At 39.4% G+C, this 20,228-nt stretch overlaps 2 protein-coding genes and 1 long non-coding RNA gene across 3 annotated transcripts; 1 reads left to right on the top strand and 2 right to left on the bottom strand.

Moving 5' to 3' along the window:
- Positions 1 to 1,861: 1,861 nt before the first annotated feature.
- LOC144655164 (uncharacterized) lies at positions 1,862 to 4,284 on the bottom strand. Its single transcript, XR_013571040.1, has 2 exons — positions 3,995 to 4,284; positions 1,862 to 1,936 (listed from the first exon to the last, which is right to left on the bottom strand). It is a non-coding gene; the product is annotated as an uncharacterized LOC144655164 (long non-coding RNA).
- Positions 4,285 to 8,960: 4,676 nt separating this feature from the next.
- On the top strand, positions 8,961 to 10,898 carry LOC144653348 (uncharacterized). Its single transcript, XM_078513323.1, has 2 exons — positions 8,961 to 9,581; positions 10,223 to 10,898. The coding sequence occupies exons 1-2, from the start codon at positions 8,971 to 8,973 to the stop codon at positions 10,320 to 10,322; spliced, it is 711 nt and encodes a 236-aa protein (XP_078369449.1). The 5' UTR covers positions 8,961 to 8,970; the 3' UTR covers positions 10,323 to 10,898.
- A 3,271-nt stretch (positions 10,899 to 14,169) lies between these two features.
- LOC144655198 (uncharacterized) lies at positions 14,170 to 16,889 on the bottom strand. Its single transcript, XM_078515415.1, has 2 exons — positions 15,793 to 16,889; positions 14,170 to 14,367 (listed from the first exon to the last, which is right to left on the bottom strand). Exons 1-2 carry the CDS (start codon positions 16,887 to 16,889, stop codon positions 14,283 to 14,285), a joined length of 1,182 nt encoding a protein of 393 aa, XP_078371541.1. The 3' UTR covers positions 14,170 to 14,282.
- Positions 16,890 to 20,228: the final 3,339 nt, after the last annotated feature.

Raw genomic sequence — 20,228 nt, 5'->3', positions numbered from 1 at the left:
CCAAAAGTGAATTTTTTTTAAATTGGTTTCTTGAACTATTTTGCTTAAAAAGAACGTATGTAACTTGAAAACTAGGATAACATTCTTGAGGATCTTGACACGATATCTATTATCATAATTAGCGAGCGTGTTTACGCTAACGCAAAGCCCCGAGTAATGACAGGTCACATTTGAAGTACAAATTTTACCATATATCTTATCTAAAAATAATTTACATTTTACTGATGTCAAACTAGGAAATATTTCAAATTTTCAAAGCGGATTTGAAATCGTAAAGAAACCCAATAATTTTGCAAAGCTCCATCCTTCAACTGCATGCAAAAATAAAATGCAAATTAGATAGTGTTGAAGGAAGGAGGAGGCGAGTCCCTTCTATAGTTCTAAGGATTTATTTCATAATCTATCGGCAACACAACTGAGCAGAAAGTAGTAAGAATATTTTAATCCAACGTACAAATTTCTCTTCTTCTTTAAATGTCTGAAGTGATATGTTTCGATTTGCGGCTTAGCTGCTTCTCCTAAAAAAACCCCGACTTTTGAAGGGTAACACAATTACTGGTGTCCCAGTTGTTTTCATTGTGGCCCTGAATCCCCGATCGAATTGGAATTTAGAAGTGTTGGTCCTCGGAGCAAGGACGAAAACCAACAACAAACTCAACCCACATATGACACCGGGTCCGGGAATCGAACCCGGGCCACATTGGTGGGAAGCGAGCGCTCTCACCATTGCGCTATCCCTGCTCCACTAAACACTATTCTAAGTTTACTGAGAGTAAACAAGCCCGGTGTTTTCCCCTTTTAGCCGCTTGGTGATAGTGAGTCATGGTAGGACTGCCGGTTTCAATCTAAAGTAGAAGTTTTGTTTTTAACCCATTTCTCAACAACGTACAGTTCGGCGGATAACCAGAACTGGATATATGATTTCCTGTGTTCTGATTGGCTCATTCACCGACCAAAACATTGTTCAGACCGCGAAAGGACTAAGCTCCAGTAGAACGCTGAGCAAATATGGCGTCGGTCCCCGAGTCTTCCATGAACGAATACAACAAGCTCGAATGGTATAAGTAGAATCCCGATTAACCCACGTTTTCTTGAACCTCGAGCTCCGCATAACTAAAACCAGTGGTTGTTTTCCTTTGATGTATGTTACTTGTGGATTTACGCTTCAATTTAACGCACGCTTTCTCGAATCAATTTTCGTTTCCTCTGAAGTTTTGTAACTCAAGATTCCACCGCACTGCGCTGTACTTTTCATTATAAAGGATTTTTTGCACAAGATGTTGATTTCAAGGCTGACAGCCAAAGCATCGTAAACGAAAGAAAGATGCTTCGGCCTTAATATGTCTAATGCAGCTGAATATAATTTTTCATCAGGCCATTATGACAGTTGAAGTATTGTAGTACACGTTTCAAATAGAGATCCACGTCGTGCGCCCGAAATGAGAGCCTGCTCGCAGGCTAAATACAATTTAGCACAGATTTTTAGATGGGATCGTTTCTGTGTCACATTCAATGTTTCAGTGATTAATAAAAACATTTAGTCTTCGAAAATGTTCCAGGTACATGTATGTTCAAAAGTTCTAATACTTTGTTCAGGATTATCCTGATAACAATATTCCTTGAGGTAAAAAATGTAATTAATTGTCATTCGTTTCTAAAAATTGACTGCCACTACAGCTTTCAATTCCGGCACAGAATTCAGATTTTAACAAACCCATGTTAGGTATCTTTCTTTGCTGCTGCCTCAGACACTTCATTCACTTTCTGTTTATACTCAAAATTTTGCTTTGTTTGTATTTTGTGTGCAAGCAGGGTTGAAACGAACATTACAGTAACTTGATTATAGCATTCAACATCACTCATTCAAAAGTTATTTTATTATGTTTATTGATCATATCATAACTTCCTTTTCCTGTTACTGCTTTCTTGCCATAACCTGCAAAAAATAAGATTTAGCAAATTGTATTAGTGCAATGAGAGCAGCTCAACTCACTAATTATTCCATCCTTTTACATATACTAGCTATCACTGGGAAGGGAAAATGATTCTGTCAGCATTTACATGCTGTTGAACTGTGGATTTTAGCTAGATCAAGATTCCCAAACAATATTCTACCATTTCTCGCAATCTCCACAGCCACTAAAATTTTACAATATGATGCCAAGGTCTGAATTGAAAAGATGATAGCCCCATTTGTTGAATTGTGCATTCACTGTATTGTATGGTGCTTTACCATGTGAACATTCCCCCATTATTGGACAGCAAGATATAGTCAAATTTGGTGGAAAAGTGTGGTAACATTTATACCATGGGTGATGATACAGAGAAAACAAGATTTGTCAAAATAGCACATGTACCAGGCCAGCCCAGATTCTCCCCATACCCCAATCATGTCCACCTTAATTACCAGGTGGCTAGTTTCACTTTTTATCTTGTGTTTCATCCATAATAAAAAAATCTGTACTTGTCAGAATTCAAAGGATCCTACATGTAGGATCATAATCTAATATGGTTTTAAATTAAGGATAATATGGTGGATAGCTAAGCAGTTAAAATAGGGGAGAACAGCAATCACAGGAGCTTTGGATATACATGTAAAATTATTATAATTATCAAAGGTGCTCTCAAATTAAAATTCTTATTTTCAAGTGCCAGAAATGTTAACATGAATTTAAAATTCAGTCAATCACCCTCATCTAAACAAGTCATACAAAAGCAATAAAGTAAATACTACAAAAATACTATAAATAAAATCAAAGTTTAAATGATGTCAAATAAGTCAATGAGCCATGAGTGCATGATTCAAATAATAACAGAAGGTAAAGCCTGTTGTTGAGCCTAGTGGCTCATCAAGGCCAGAGCTTATCCTGATTTCTGTAGCATTAAGTGTCTAGGCATATTTCTACTACCCCTGGACAAGATGCTAGCCCACCACAGGGCTACCCCTGACTGTAAATTCACTAGTGCCCATTTATACATATGGGTGGGGGAGAGACTCTCCTTGCCCAAGAACACAACACAGTGCCCTGGCCGGGTTGGAAACCCGGACCGCTCAATCACTGCACCTCCCACAAATAATAAATTATATAAGAGATGTTAACTCAAAAACGGTGTATGACATTTGCAGAATGCAGAATGCAGAATGCAGACTGCAGAATGCAGACTAAGAGAATATATTGTGTTACCTTTACCATTATTGAAAACTAACCGTAAACAGGCTAACCGGAGTGTATAGTAGGTTAACCAGAGTGCGTAGTAGGCTAACTGGAGTGAACTGTTCACTCAGGTTAGCCTACTACACACTCCGGTTAGCCTAAATAGCTTTTCGGTTAGCCTGTTTACGGTTAGCTTTCAATAATGGTAAAGGTAACACAATATATTCTATTAGTCTGCATTCTGCATTCTGCATTCTGCAAATTTCAGAAACCGGAATAAATGAGACAATTAAAGTGTTTTTCACACAAAGGTAGTTAATTATAACCTATTGAACCACAATAATTTTGCCTGGATACAAATTTACCTTTGTGTGAAAAACACTTTAATTGTCTCATTTATTCAGACTCATTGGACTCTTAAAACAGGGAACCACAGTTAATGCTACAGCCTGACCAGAATGACCAGACCCATGACAAAAAGACAAAATTGCAAACTGGATGCACAAAAAAACACCAGCTATAACTGGAGTTTCTTAATTTGTATGCAGAGCTGTTTTATTTGTGGCTGTGCTTTTATGTGATAAACAAGATGAATAAATTATTTGTATTGTTTTTAGCCAAGTATACTGATGGGGAATAAGAATAAATACAGCTTCAAATCGGGTCCACAGCATGGCATGTGTGATCGGTCAACGAGAAACACATCTGGCGAACTACATAATTGCATCTTCGAAAGCCGTGGAACAAGCGATGCAGTCATGGAACAACACGAAAATAACACCATGTAAAAGCAAATTTCATACAAATTTTTTCCAAAGAGGACAAAAAATGCTACATACCTGATTTTTCCATTTATGTGTCGTCCTGTCGCGTCGAAAACAGAGCAAAAATAGCACAAAATGGTACGGTTTCGGCCTCGCAACTCGTGAAAGCTTCGCAAAACGCCATTTTCTTCTCCACGCAACAAATCTCTATTGTTCTATTGTATTGTTTGCAAAGCCTTGTGGGAAAAGGCCACTTTTTGGCCACAAAAAGAGCTCAGAAAAGAGAATGTATAGTGTGCCTAGCTTCGGCGGCCATATTGCCATTTCTGGTGACGTCACCAGATATCCAGTTCTGGTTATCCGCTGCACTGACGTAGAAGACGTTTGCAAAACTCGTGCTTTATTCAAAAAGCGGCTGCTTTTGCGAAGTTAGCTCAAAAAAGGCGCGACAAGCCATTTCATGCACGTGCCATTCTGTAAATTCATTTTACCTTTTACCCTCATCGCCTGAATTTCGTTAAACCAAGTCATCATTCATTTCACACAAAAAAGGGCTTAGTGCGTTTTATCTTTAATTTTGTTTTGACGCGAGACTCATAAGACAGCAGGCAATTTGTTTTTGAGAATCTATCAATCGGCAAAATCGTGATTTAGGTCAAGAAAAGACAACACATAGTCTTTGCTACGTAAAAAATTGTTTTCAAAGTCGAATACACTTGTCGAATACACAGTCGAACACACAGAGAGAATTCAAATTCCATAAACAAAAGCAACCCGAATTGCCGGCGCAGTGATATTAAACTTTAGCTATGTTTGGACTTGCAAATAGGAATAGCGATGGAAATCAAGCGCTACTTTAAGGCAAAAAGATAAAATGAAAAAGTTCACTGAAATGTTTTAACCACAAGTATAAAAGCCGAAGGGCAATTTCTCGTTAGTTTCATGTTCAAACACCTTCAACAAACTGGCTTTTTAATTGGTTCAATTGACTGTAGTAAAAACGAGACACTTTAATCCTACTGCGAAAACAATAAACTTCCCTTTCTATTTTTTCTGCGTTGGCCGGTATTGGTATTAAATTTAGGTTCACCATAAGGCCACGAAGGCAGACAAGCTCCACTTTATTGCTTGTTAAATCATTGTTAGAATAAAATCACCACTATCCTCTTACTGTCTTACTTCCGTGACTCCTTAAATTTTCATTCACTGTTGTTTTCAACCAACTTCAATTAAATCACTGATTAGTTGAAGCATACCGATGGATTAACGGAGTTTGTACTGGAAAAGAGATTACGAAATGATTTGCAGTAAAGACTACCAATTGGCAAAATTTTGATTTATCTCAAGAAAAGAAATAACTAGCACAATCTTTCTAAGTCTTAGAAATACATTTTTGTTTTCAAACACGAACACATTAAAAGTTCCTTTTTTCAGTTCAAAACGAAGGCGCGCCATAAAGGGGGGCTTCTAGGGATAAACTGGTCTCATTTAATTGTCAATTAACAGTTAACGAGACAATAGCTAGCAGTGGATGATAGGTGAAGAATATAAAATTCGCCGGTTTTCTTTGCTATAATTATTCGAAACCAGTGTTGATAGAAACCCAACAAACTGACAGTGAATTTTTTTAACTTTGCAGAAAGTTGTTTCGTTACACGTTGTTCATAACTCAACAATAAAAAATGGGGGTCCCCGAGATCGTATTTTGAGTTATTGCACTAAAAACCAAAATTAAGGGTGTTTTCAACAGGTTATACTGTTGCTATGGTAACCAGTGGCGTAAAGAAAATACCCACAATATATTCACCAATCATTGGGCATTTATATGATACCATTATCGTAGCATCAACTGTTAAATATTTGTAGTACTGAACCGTCAAAGTATAAGAGCTGGAAAGTGCTGGAAACCGATACCAGCCACCTTAAGTTTTACTGCTCAGTCACTGCCTGAATACCACTTAACCATTGAACATTACAACTCATCATTCATTTCACATAAAAAAGTGCTTAGTGTCGGGTTTGATCGTTAATCTTGTCTTCTTCTAAGTTCTAAGGATTTCTTTCACACGCAAATTCTATTCACAAGAAGCAATCCGAATGAATTATTATTGTTTTAAGTCTAGACTTACAAAACGCAGAGCGCGGTTTCGTCAGTTCTGGCGAATGCTTAAAATGTAAACATAAACTGAAATGTTTTAACTGCAATGATCATAAGAAGAGAGTACAAACTATGTACTATATGTATTTTTGTACTAGCTACTCTCTTTTAGATTAGACTTTCCTTTCCGTGAGTTCCACTTCAGATGCCTGCTCTTTTAATAGCAAATTACTTTCAAGACCAGACAACAACATTCCTCTTCCAACCCAGTGACTTCTTTCATTTCATCACGTATTGTCCACCAAAATGCAATTAGTTGAATCATACTGATGGATTATCTGTCGTTTTTGCCCCCCGAATTGAAAAGAGGAGACAAGTCCCTTCTATAGTTCTAAGGTTTTCATGCAAATTCTATACGCCAGAAGCAACCCGAATAAAAACCTATTGTGTTTTAGTCTAGACTTGAAAAACAAGGAGAGTGGTTTCGTCATCACATAAAAAGGAGTGAGAAGCTATTTACTATAATTGTATTCTGTACCGCTTAGCCACTCAGTTTATACATTAGGGGCCTTTCCCCTTTAGTTCTACTTCATTTCCAACCAGGGCAAAAACAACAATCTCTTTCAACCAGTGACTTCTTTTAATTTATCAGTTGCCACAATATTAATTAGTGGGATCATACCGATGGATTATCTATCTTTTTTGACCCCAAATTGAAAAGAAAATGATGTTTAGAAATCCATTTATGAGACCGTACAGTACCGCCTCACTAAGAAAAGAGCCAATAGGAATAATGTTATTGAAAACTTCCACACCCTAAAAGCCCATTAAAAAGCGCTCCTCATTTTGCAAAAGTTAATTCGAAAGTCCACTGCAATCGTTCAAACTCAAGTCAGCAACCGGCAACTGAGCACAAGGTAAGAACATTTTAGCTGCTTCTTGTAAAAATTAACCGAAAAAGCGTTGTGTTTTCACTTGTTTTCCGCTCGGTGTTGGTATACGTATTTCATGACCGGCAGCGAATCTAATTTTCGGGGTATTCTGCAGTTGCTTGCTTTTAGACCGATTCCACACATTTCAAATTTCCATATTCCGCAAAGCTTTACCGCATGCCATTCGATTCTAAAAAGTTAATTAATTTCGCTTTTTACCCGGCACCGCCTGAAAACCTACCTGTTACAAGTCATGATTCAGGCCACATAAAAAATTCGTGCTGAAAAGAGATTGTGCTGTTCTAAACAAAAAAACAAAATATTCGACTTGTTGACCACAAGTTTAATTGCAATTACAATTTACTATTTTCACTTGAGGGATACCAAATGTTTTTGATTTTTTTTTAATTTAGCATCCGAAAGTACGTACTATTTGTTGATAAAAGTTCTTTGAATTCATCATGGCATAACTTGTGGAATGAAATAATTATGTGGAATATGGCGGTAAATATAATGTCTTAAATGAAGCGAAGAGCGCCCGCCCTTCAGTTACGAGCCACTATGAACTTCTGCTTGAAGAAATAAGCTAATTTGCGACTCCACACAGCAATAACAATAAAATCAGAACATACACGTAATTAAAAAAAATTCTGATCGTAGTTTAGCGTCTTGCTCCGTCTTTATCCAACAGAACACGTTTATTTAAAAATTTCTGAAAATTTCAATGGTTTTTGTACAAGTTAAGTCTTCTTGACTTAACTTTCCTTGAGTATTGTTGTGGCTATTGTTATAGTCTTAGTTTCGGTCAAGGTAATCCTAATGCTCATCAGCATTCAAGGTACGCAGTACTTGGCCTTTGTCAAATCTATGCAAGTAAAAAGAATGCTATTTTAGTCCAAATTCAATATTTAATTCTGATCGGTACGTTTGTCAGACTTGAGAACAGTGTGTTAAAAGATTTTTGACTCCAATGATCAGTTTTTGTTTCCGTCCGTGAAATTTGCATTTATCTTGAATGGTTCCATTTAGTTCTAAAAACGGGGAAAAAGCTAAGTAAAATAGTCAAAAATTCAACAAAATGAACAGGAAATATTTGTCTTGTCTTTTTTTTTACTGGCGGCTTACCGAATTAACTTTGCCACGGAATTTCGACACAAGAAAATGGCCCCCAAATTGAGTGACATAAAAATAACCACTTAAAACAGTGAAGAAACCATCTCAATAATACAGCACGTTTGGTACGGATGGACAAAATTAAAGAAGAAAAACAGATCGCGATATGGGTTTTTGAAAACTGTTAGACTGAATAATTTTTTAAATGCTCAATCTCGTGGTCTGTAACAATTTAGTATTACGGCCCGGTAGATATATTTGTTGGTAATGAAGCTATGGTTTTGTCATTTGGATCCGTGGAAGTATTTTCTTTGCTAACATTAAGTTTCATAGCGACTAGTTGCGCAAAGCTTAATGAAATAGATTAAACTAGGCCGTGACACAGTCTCTTTAACATATACCCTTCTTCTTTTCATATCTACAGAATGAATTATCCTGTGCCCATGGCCAGGCTGTGTGCCTTCATCCTTATTGTGTATGGGTTGATTCCGCTCACCGACGCACAAGATGTCGTTACGTGCCAGAACCTGCAATATTCTGGCCCGATAAAAGATGTTATCAACATGACACCAACCAAATTGGCAGAAGCGACAAGTGAAGCGGCAGAGATAGCCAAGGGGTTTGCTCTTGATATGGCTTCAGGTGCTATAGACGCCATACCATATGTTGGCTCGATGTTGAGCTCGTTTTTCGGGCATGTTGCCGAAGCTTATGGTGACGATAGCTTGAGCGCAGAGGACGTTTACAACTCCTTGGTAAAAGAGATCGAGCAGCTCAAAATGTACATGGACCAGGAAATCGAGGAACTGAAATTTGATACCATCAAGAACAAGTTTGGAACAGAGCGTGGTGGAATGCTAAGCTATGCTCAACACTGTAAAGACACTTACAAGGATGACCCAGATGACATGGTGAATTGCTTGGAGAATCTGCGGTCCATGTTGACACAGCAGTACCACTTCTTCCTGCCAGCCGACTCCAAGGCAAGCTCTTATGAGCAGACTCTACCTCTGTTCCGCATGTATGGTCAACTCTTCGTGGACACCGTTTTGGACCAGATTCACGTGGCCAAGAAAAGGGGCAAAAACAGCCAAGCAGCAGCACACGCAGAGGCCTTGATTGCAAAGGTAAAGGAATTCGACAGCCATGCCAGGGAAGCTGTAATAAAGATCATAAAACTTCATATCGCAGCTCAAATCATGCCACCCAAGGACAACCCCCAATGTGCACCACTGCCCGGAGGCAACTCATTTTGTACTTGTACGATAGCAATAGGGCCGAGCAAATTCGACGATATTAAAGTGGTAAAAGACAAAGCCACGACCAAAAACTTCTGCATCGGAATTATGTATAATACTGACCGATCCTGTGCACAAACCATGGAAGGTTACAAGAGGGATTACCTGAAGGACCACACAAAAGCCGTTGTGACATACTGGCAGAAACAGCTGGGTGTCATAGTGAAAGCATGGCAACAGACTGCGGACAATCTAAAACCGATGGTGGAAAATCACAAGAGGTAAGCAGTTCGGTGGTTTTGTTTAAGATTACAAAAATTGTTTGCGACTTCAGGGCTCTGGCCTAAAAAATACAGGGCTACTGTGTTGATTGCAAAAAAAAAAAAAAAATGACACTCGTGCTTACAGCCCATAAGGCTGATGAAAAACACTCGAAAATTTTTTTTGGGAGAATTCGAATGGTTATATATAAATTTGTGTTAACATAAGTGAAATGTGGGTTTTTCTCTGGACACGAATAAGGCAATCCTCTGCAGGGACATTTGAGTCATTTTCTTTGATCTATGCAACATTTTCTGCCTATGGAAGTTTAGCCTTGAAACTTCAAATGAAGCAACGATATCTAAAGTCATTTTTTTCCGATGTGCAAAATTACTTTTAAATAAAAGGAAGTCTCAAAACAGCTGGGGTTTTAGGGTAGAAAAACACAGAAGAAGTAGGAACGAACCTTTATTTCCACGTGAATTTGTTTGAATTTGAAAGAACTAATTTTCAATGGTAGCATCACGTGATCTACAATGGGACAACAAACAAACGAAGTTAAAGAGGTCTATTTTAATTCAACGGTTTGCCATTCCAAACGTCATAGTCTTGTAGCCTTTAGGTTCAACAACACAATAATTAACCTTTGTTCATGTTTCAGGTCCCTTTCCTTGTTAGAAAGGATCCAGTTTGAAAGAGATGTCGCCGCAGAGATCGCGAAGGAGAGACGCATGATGCAGAAGACCAAGCCAGACGCCTAACTCGTGTGTTAAGCTTGTATGGGTGTTATTCAAATAACCTACTTCGTTTTGTCCGATATAAAAATGTCACGTTTTCAGTTCTGTTCCAGAGTCCTCGGAACTTTTGGTCAGCACCATTGAGATTTGTGAGCCCTCGGTTTCTTAGGTCAGAAACACGGACATTGCAATTGTTGTTGTTGACCCCACAAGCATTATGCTTTAAACCATATCGTGTGTAAATAAAAGGTGATGATGATGATGATGATGATGTTGATGATGATGACCAAAGGCAGCGAGGACTCGGGGACGGAGGAATGTATTTTTTTTCCGCGCACTCGCACAGAGTTGTTTGAAATGAGGTTTTAGACACCCGTGGTATTTTCAATTTTTCACGGAATACTACACATCCGTTTACACTACAACTAAGTAACGGCGAACTCCGCTTTAAGTTACTAAGGTTATGAGATCTTGTAAAGTTCGTATGAACAACATCGGGCGGTGCGTGGAACGTTTGAATTTTCATATTGAGTGTGTGGCTAGTGGTGTAAGTCCATTCATAAGACAACTTGATGTGTAACACAAATAGTTGACAATAAAAGAATGTGACCATGGCCAAATTAGCCGTATTTCCACTTAGTGGCTCTTTATTCAGTGGAGGGAGCCAGGGCGGGAACCAGGAAGAAAAGAGAGGCGGGACATGCAAGTACACGGTAGGCGCGAGAAGAGAAATTGCGCAATATTTTGCAATAGATAAAGCACTTAGAGGCAGTCACCACCATGGAAAGTGCAACAACCGGGAATACAAGCTAAGAGAAGCGGGAAGTACAGTCCCCCTGCACCCCCCTCCTCCCAATCCACTGTTCCCGATCGAATTTGGAAAACCGGAAAACCGGAGAACACGGAAAAAATCCCTCGGACCAAGGACGAGAACCATAACAAAAAAATTAACTGTCATAGCCCCCACATATGATTGTTGGGACGCCGGAGTGCTCTCACAACTGCCCCATCCCTGCTTCCAATGGTTTCCAAATCCTGGTCTAATTTTCCATCCAATCTTTCGTCTGTGAAGCGAAATCGGCACATGCTTATCTTTCTCTCTTTTTCAGGAAAAAACAACAAAGAAACGCAATAAAAAGCTGATTAAGGGTTTCACCTGGAGGCCGTTTTCGCGGCGCTTTACATGATTTTTATCTCGTTCGCGCTTCAAACAATTCAAAAGCCCTTCGCCGTTTCATTACGTAAATCTATGCTTTGGGATGTTTTGTAAATTTTTGGTTGACGTTTGGTATGTTTGGGAGAAGATAGTTTTTCTCAAAGGATTAGTAAAATCGAGAGAAATAAGAAATACTGAAGATTCAATGTAGTTTTAAAATTAGAATTTGAAGTTAAAAATTAGTAGCTGGTCACCAAAACAGTTCCCTGACAACCTGGAGTGCTCTTGCGTGGGTTTCAACTGTCTGGTGGCGTTCCAAAAATAGTAATCTTTCTTCTACCACTTCTTTAAACCTCTAAAGATTTCATCAAATTTAAGTAAACCCCACCTAATGCGTTTATGTAAATAAGTTCTCTTGGAAAGAGGTGGGGAAGAAAGCCTTACCTCCTCTCCTCTCCTCTCCTCTCCTCTCCTCTCCTCTCCTCTCCTCTCCTCTCCTCTCCTCTCCTCTCCTCTCCTCTCCTTGCGAAGGCCTAATACTCCGATTCCGTGTCTACCTAAAACTGCAAACCATCACGGTTATAACTAAATCGTCGCTAAAATTAAATCCTGCATCAATAGCTCATTTAAGGCCCTCGATCCCACCCCTCCAGACCACAATATATAACTTATAACCGCTTTCTTTCAGACCTCGACCTTCATTAATTCTTTTTTCAATTTCTGACCAACTTGAAGCTAATCAGACTAAAAGACAAAATCTAAAAGAACTAAAAAAACTGTACTCTTTAAATCAAGCACTACTTACACACAATATTGTGTCAACATCATACGTCTATTCACTGTCCGCCCAGTTAAACGCCGGTTAGATTTCCTGTAATTACGTAGAGTGATCAGCTCCAATTTTCTCCATACAATATCAATGTATAATACTGAAGACAGTCGCGAGAATTTAGATAGTGAACACTTACAAATACCGGGACTGTTAGACTAATTCTCCCAACTGGTACTACAAGAAAATTTATGGAGATCATGAATAGAATTTTGTAAGTTATTTATAGGATGTTAGAGCAGTTTTCAATTGTGTGTCGTAAAACCAAAACCAAAACCAAAACCAAAGTAATTACTCTGACCAATCACAAACGACACAGACAATCCAGGGAACCAATCAAAACTCGAAGCAAATACATGTAGTTGGCACGAAGCGCGGGAAAACGTGCGCGAGCGAGTCGCGATTGGTTTTGCAGTTTACTCCTGATTGGCCGAGAAAGTGGCGCGAAATGTTTAAACCAATCACTAAGCGCACGTGAAAACCGCTCTATGAATAGGAATGTGTAAGTTACATTACATTTCAGGGACAATTTAAACGGTGTACAATGTTTTGCTTATGATTGTCGCATGTCGACACGAACTGTCTCGTCTAAATCAAATCTATAGTGTAGTGTCATAATTGTTGGGTAAAGGAAGGGAACCTGAGTAGTGAAGAGGTCGCGTGCTTGAAATGGAATCCATATATCAAACTCACGCGCGTGAAATGGGACCCAAGTCATAACAAGATAACGCGCGTGAAATGATACCCACTTCGTGACAAAGTCGCGCGTGTGAAATGGAACCTAAGGGCGCTTTCCATTAGTCAGAACTGGCCGACCGGTTTGGTGGTTTTGAATGTGAAATGTTTTTTTCCACAAGATTTTACCATAAATTCACCACAGCAGAGTATGATATTTTTGCATTAGCTGAATTGACTTGACAATTCTGACTAACAACGTACGGAATCCTGTTCTGTAGTATACCGGTTAGGCCGGCCAGTTCTGGCTAATGGAAAGCGACCTAAGGGCCTGTTTATATGGAGGAGAATTGTCCCTGGTAGGAGGGTAACCCTTGTCCCCCGAGCTATCATTTTACCGAGCGTTTATATGAGAAAGTTGTCCCTGTTGACCGAGCCAAACTTGGCCCTCTCGGTTCAAAAGACTGGCGAGAGTTATTTTGAAATATCTATTAAGGCTGCCTTTTTTAAAATCAGGAACGCTGAAACATCGATCGAAGACCAGTTTAGACAAATTTTCCGCCGACTTCGATGTTGTTTTGGCCGATTCTAGCATTTGCGCATGCTCCGTATGTGTCAACTTGTCCCTGGTAGGCGAGGCAAAAATAACCAAACTGTTTATATGGAAAAAAGTTGGCTCGCTCCCCAGGGTCACCCTACCTTCAAAGCGAGTGACCCTCCACCCAGGGTCACCCTGCCCCCCGAGCCAACTTTGCAATTTCTCATATAAACAGTTCGCAGCTATTTATAAAGAAACGTATGAAAAGCTCTCTCGCCCGGGGTGGCTCGGTATGGAGGGTAACCCTCCTACCAGGGACAACTCTCTTCCATATAAACAGGCCCTTAGTTGTAAAAAACTCACGCATGTAAAATTAACCCAAGTCGTTACTATTTTTGCGCACGTGAAATGGTATCTCATTTGTAACAAAGTCAAATGTGTTAAATGGGGTCAAAGTTGTAAAAAAACTTACGCGCGAAAGGTATACAATTCGTGACAAAGTCGCAAGCGTGAAATGGGATCTAAGGTGTACACACTCGCGCTCGTGTGAAACGGGACCCAAGTTATAAAAAGGTCGCGCATGTGAAATGTCGAGGCCTAAGAAGTGTCGCAAGCCTGTGTTAAATCGTTTGCTCTTGGATTTTCAAAACATAACGCAATACAGGTATTTGCATTTTGCCATGGTCGCATTCTTTATTGTTAACTTTCTGTAGTGTTTTACATCAAGTTAGCCTATAAATGGACTTTTACATTTAGTAACACACTCGATATGCCATTCTAGCCCGATCACTTCTGCATCATTTGTTTCTCCTTCGCGATCTCTGCGGCGACATCTCTTTCAAACTGGATCCTTTCTAACAAGGAAAGGGACCTGCAACATGAACAAAGATAAATTTATTGTTGTGTTAATGCACTTTTAGTTTAAAAGTCGCGAGGGTCTCAATTGGGTTAACCGTTAGGCGTAAAACGACAAAAAATTTATCCGTTAGCCGTAAAAATTGGAAAAACTTAACCGTTAGCAGTAAAATATGTTAACCGTAAAAAATCGACCAGTTATTAAAAAAAAAAACAGACTAGATCACTTCATTGTCCCCATCCTCGGACCCGGCGTGGGGGGCGGCGCGCCGCGCCGCTGTGCTGGGCCCCGGGTCCCTCCTCCCCCCCCCTCCTTGTGTCCCCGTCCTCCCTCCTTCCCTGCCCTCCTCCTTGTGGGTCGGGTCGGCGTCCCCCCGCCCTGCTCGGTCGTCGCGGGTGGTCGGGTGTGATCCTTGTCATTCTTCTCTGGGCCTTTTTTCTTCCCCCCCTCTCGGGGGGCGGGCCCGTCCTCTCCTCTCCCCGCTCCCTCCCCGTCGCTCTTGGCGGCGCCCCCGTCCTGCCCCCTCGCGTCACACAGTCGTCCGCGCCGTCCCGCCCGCGCCCCCCCTGCGACAGCAGCAGGTTGGCGGCGACTGCTGGTCATCGGGACACCGCGTGTCAGGCGTCGCCGTGGGGTGGGATCAGATCTCTCGGGGCGTCGGGGTGACTGGTCTGGTGCACTCCCGGGGACTCGCCTTTTCTTGTGCCGCAGTCCCCCCGTTTCGCGTTCTCCCCCCCTCTCCCCGCCGAGGAATGTCCCAAAATAGTCCTAAGACCTGAAATATGTATTTTAATAAAGGAAATTAATTTTTAACATTTAAAAACAATGAAAAAATAATTTTTAACTTCTGTTAGCCATAATGAAAGTGAACTAACGTTTAGCCGTAATAAAGACTAAATTTTAACCGTTAACCGTAAAAGGCACCACCCCATTGAGAACCTCTATCGTGGAATGAAAAATTGCCAATCTGTCTCGATTTTAAGTATAAGGAATCATCTTTGTTCCCGAGTTTGCTTCCTTCGGTTGGTCGTCTCCCTGCCACTCTTCTTTCAGGGTAATTTTGCACATCAGAAAAAATGACTTTAAATATCGTGGCATCATTTAAAATTTCAGGACTAAACTTCCATAAGCAGAAAATGTTGCATAAACACAGAAAAAATAACTCAAATGTCCCTGCAGAGTATTAACATTCGTTTCGATCACAGAAAAAATCCCTTCCAGTCTGCCATTTTACTAATGCTTACATCACAATAGTAACAGTATATATGAAGTTTCGAATTCTCCCAAAATTTTCTCGAGTGTTTTTCATATCATCAGCCCGAGGTTCTGTTAACTCGAGCGTCATTATTGAAAGTAACAACTTTGCCCTGTGTTTTTTAGGCCGGAGCCCTGAAGTTGTAAACAATTTTTGAAAATTTAAATAAATCTATCGAAGCTTACCTCTTGTGATTTTCCACCATCGGTTTTAGATTCTCCGCTGTCTCTTTCCATGCAACCACTACGACACCCAGCTGTTTCTTCCAGTAAGTCACAACGGCTGTTGCGTGGTCCTCCATGTACTTCTTCTGGTAACCGGCTATGGTTTCTTCACACGATCGGTACGAATCATAAATAACTCCGATGCAGAAGTTTTTGGTCGTGAATTTGTCTTTTACCACTGCGATATTGTCGAATTTGCTCGGCCCTAGTGCTATCGTACAAGTACAAAATGTGTGGCCTGAAGGCATTGGCGCACTGCATTTGGGGTTGTTCTTAGGCGGCATGATGTGAGCTGCGACATGAAGTTTTAGGATCTTCTCTACAGCCTCCTTGGTATGGCTTTCGAATTCCCCTACCCTCTTAATTAAGGCCTTTGCGTGTGCTACTGCTTCGTCGTCTTTGCCCCTTTTCTTGGCCACGTGAATCTGGTCCAAAAGCGTGTCCACGAAGAGTTGACCGTACATGCGGAACAGAGGTAGAGTCTGCTCATAAGAGCTTGCCCTGGTGTCTGCTGGCTCCGGCACAAAGAAGTGGTACTGCTGTATCAACATGGACCGCAGATTCTCTAAGCAATTCACCATGTCATCTGGGTCAGACTTGTAAGTGTCTTTACAGTGTTTGGCATAGCTTAGCATTCCACCGCGGTCTGTACCAAAAGCCTTTTTGATTTGATCAAATTTCAGTTCCTCGATTTCCTGGTCCATGTACTGTTTGAGTTTACTGATCTCTTGTGACAAGGAGTTGTAAACGTCCTCTGCGCTCAAGCTAGCGTCACCAAAAGCATCGGCAACATTATCGAACAACGAGCTCAGTGCCGAGCCAACATATGGTATGCTGCCTATAGCACCTGAAGCCATATCAAGAGCAAATCCCTTGGCTATCTCTGCCGCTTCATTTGTCCCTTCTGCCAATTTGGTTGGTTTCATTTCGATTACTTCCTTTATCGGGCCAGAGTAGTACAGGTTCTGGCACGTAACGACATCTTGTGCGTCGGTGATTGCAATCAACCCATACACGATAAGGATCAAGGCACAGAGCCCGGTTCGAGTAGAAGTCATTTTGTAAAAAGAAAATGACAAATACTTGCCGTTTGATGTTAATTTTACAAGAGCAGTTTAAATATCTAAGGCGTGTTAATATTACGTAATGAAGAATAGAAATATTGGTAATCAAAGAAACAGGTCTATTTCTCTAGAGGCTTTGAGTCCTTCGTTATTGCTAGGCGTAAGATTCTTAATATGAAAAGCTTCTAGGAACGCTAATTGTGATCAATTGTAATTATCTCGTAGTTGTTATAAACTGCATTAAGAATATTGTCTTAATACTAACACAGAGAGTTGGATGGGCATTAAAACAATCATTTAGTCCATGTAATTAGCTGACCAATTCAATAAAGCCGTTACAATTAGCAAGATGATGGTGATACATAGTTTGTTCAGGCCTTGTGGCGTGCTCATGGAGCCTGGAAACAAAAAAAGAGCGATCGGTTTTGCCTATATTTTGTTGCATTGAGAACAACCAGGACAAGAGTGTTAATTACGCTAGATTTCTGCAATGTAGGAACTGGGTCCTTGTTGTCCTAGCAAACATTATTTGATATAAATTATCTCAAGCCTTGCATTAACGAAGGACCCAACGCCTCCAAAGAATTAGACCTGTTTCTCTGATTACCAATATTTCTGTACTTTATTACGTAATATTAACACGTGTAAGGAGGGTTTTGTTAGCTTTCGCAGTTTCGCTTGAATTCGCATATTCGCGTTTAGTTTTGTCTTATTGATAATATATTCAGATGAAATAATTCGGCCTTATTTTTTGGGTCCGAGTAGTAAGCAATATTTACTATAGGAAATTGTGTAATTTCATTTCTCGGCCTTGCCTTCTTTCTGTTGTATTCAAAATTGTCAGATGGCTCTGGATTTTGCTGTGTTATGTCATTGTTGTTTTGTTGTTGTTTGCTTCATCTCTATTTTACATTCCTCTCTGTTTTAAGAACTAAATAAGTGATTGTATGTCATCTACCTGAAATGCAGACTTTACAGATGGATTTAAATATCAACGTTAGTATCGAAATTGGAGTAAAGTAAAAAACCTGAATAACCTCGATTGTAACTATCAAAGACCATAACAATGGCCACACAAATACTCAAGTGAAATTAAGCCCCCCCCCCCCCCCCAAAAAAAAAAAAAAACACCAAGCTACAAAATCCATTAAAATGTTAAGAAGTTTTTAGATTATCGTTTTGTTGGACTAAAATAAGTTTGTTATGAAAATAAAAATAGAAAAGACACGGATTTTTTAAACATGAAAAACTGATTTAGAAGTAACATATGTTTCTGTGTCCGTGCTCTTCACAACAATACAAAACAATGGGTAAATTGTTTTGAAGGGAAGCTTGGCAAGCCATACTAAACAAACTATGTACTTTATTTATTTTTTCCGGGAGTAAGCAAAAGTCGTGGAAAAAGTGGTAGGTAAAAAATTCCTTCACGGACCAAAGTAGAGGGACAGATTTTAAAAATTACAAGAACCATCTGCTTGTAGTCTCTATGGCGTTCAAAAGCACCACCACTAATTCAATGTCATAACGTCTCTACCACTGTCCGACGGTTCCGTAAGCTTGTATTAGTCAACAGTTTGTAACATCACGTACAGGAGATAATCTTCCAATATATCAATTTATAAACGTGCTTTCGACGGGAAAAGAGGCTTAGCTTAGAAAAACTTCTGCCTGGCCGTTATGCAAAATACAGGAATTGTTTCAAAAGAAGGGTACGTGTCACTCAAGTTCAACGCAGTCAAACAACTAGAAAAAAATTCTTGTAGTAGCTAGAAAAAAGTCTAAGCTTTTCATGTCTTCTCAGATTTTAGTAAAACTAAAACAAAAATTGCCACTATACTGTCCGAAAGTTTAGTGAATTTTAAAAAGAAAATTATTTTTTATCCCTGTATTTTTTAGCATTCACTTTCATTGTAAGATCTACTTGAACTCACTATTTATTTTTTTTTTATTTTTCTCGGGAATTAGCAAAAGTTGTAGAAAGAGTGGCAGATAAAAATTTCCTTTACGGACCAAAGTAGAGGGAACAGATTTTGACAATTGCAAGAAACAGAAACATCTGTTTGTAGTCTCTATGGCATTCACAATCACCACCACAAATTCAATGTCATAACATCTCTACGACTGTCGCTGGTGTTAACAAGTTTAACAGAGAAATTTGCTTTCTTTTGTGTTAGAGAAAACTATTATATAAGTAATTTGAATTTCTTTCAAAAGAACATCGAGTGTAAACAAATAATTATTTTTCGAAACGTCAAACAAACCGCTCGAAGTTTCTACCCTGCAGCAATCTGCATTTAAAACTGTCTATTTCCGCCATCGTTCACAACGAATGAATAGTGCACGGCTGAATGCATCGCGGCTTGCTTTGTGTTTAGTTAAAAAAGTGCTTAAATCAGTTTAACTGAAAAGATTAAAAATAAATCGGTATTCTATTTTAGGGTATTAAAATCGATGGCCTTTTTGTTGCGCTGCAGCGCAAATTCTTAATTCATTCTTGATCTCAACTCATTTTTCACAGCCGTATCCTTTGTTTCGTAACATGGAGATCGTGGCGAATTCAACAAGGGCTTTTATTTTCAATTTGAACCACAATAAATCGTTCATTCTCTGCGTTGGTTTAAATGCTAGTTCCAAGTATATTTATTTATACGAGGTGTCATACGACGCAACAAAAAAGCCATCGATTATGCTATTATATTAAAATGAAAAGTTCATTTCCTGCGTTGCTAAAACTCTTAGTTCTAGGTCAAGTTTTAACATCATGTTTAATCTGCACCATCTCTTTCTACAAACATTTAAAACGTACCCTTGTTTTTTAATCAATTCCTGTATATTGCGTAACGGCCAGACAGAATTTCTTCTAACCATTTCTCGCGTCGAAAGCCCATTTATAAAATCATATTTAGTGAAATTATCTCCTGTACGCAGTGTACGTGACGTTACAAAGTCCATGTGGACTTACAAGTTTAAGGAACCTTCGAACAGTCGTAGAGATGTTATGACATTGAATTAGTGGTGGTGATTTTGAATACCATGGAGACTACAAGCAGATGTTTGTCCGTAAAGGAATTTTTTACCTGTTACGTTTTCCACGACTCTTTGTTAATTCCCGAGAAAAATAAAAAAGTAAATAGTAAGTTCAAGTAGAATTTGCAATGAAAGTGAATGCTTGTCGAGCTCAAAGGTCGGGGTCAGTGTAGGGCGCTAAAGAATTAATTTTTGTATTATAATTCACTAAACTTTCGGACAGTACAGTGGCAATTTTTATTTTATTTTTACGAAAATCTAACAAAACGTAAGAATTTGTTTTCCAGCTAATACAAAAACTCAACA

This window comes from Oculina patagonica, chromosome 5, assembly GCF_052425735.1.
Source record: "Oculina patagonica isolate OP01 chromosome 5, crgOcupat, whole genome shotgun sequence".
Taxonomy (NCBI): domain Eukaryota; kingdom Metazoa; phylum Cnidaria; class Anthozoa; order Scleractinia; family Oculinidae; genus Oculina; species Oculina patagonica.
This window is presented reverse-complemented; position numbering and strand designations above follow the sequence as displayed.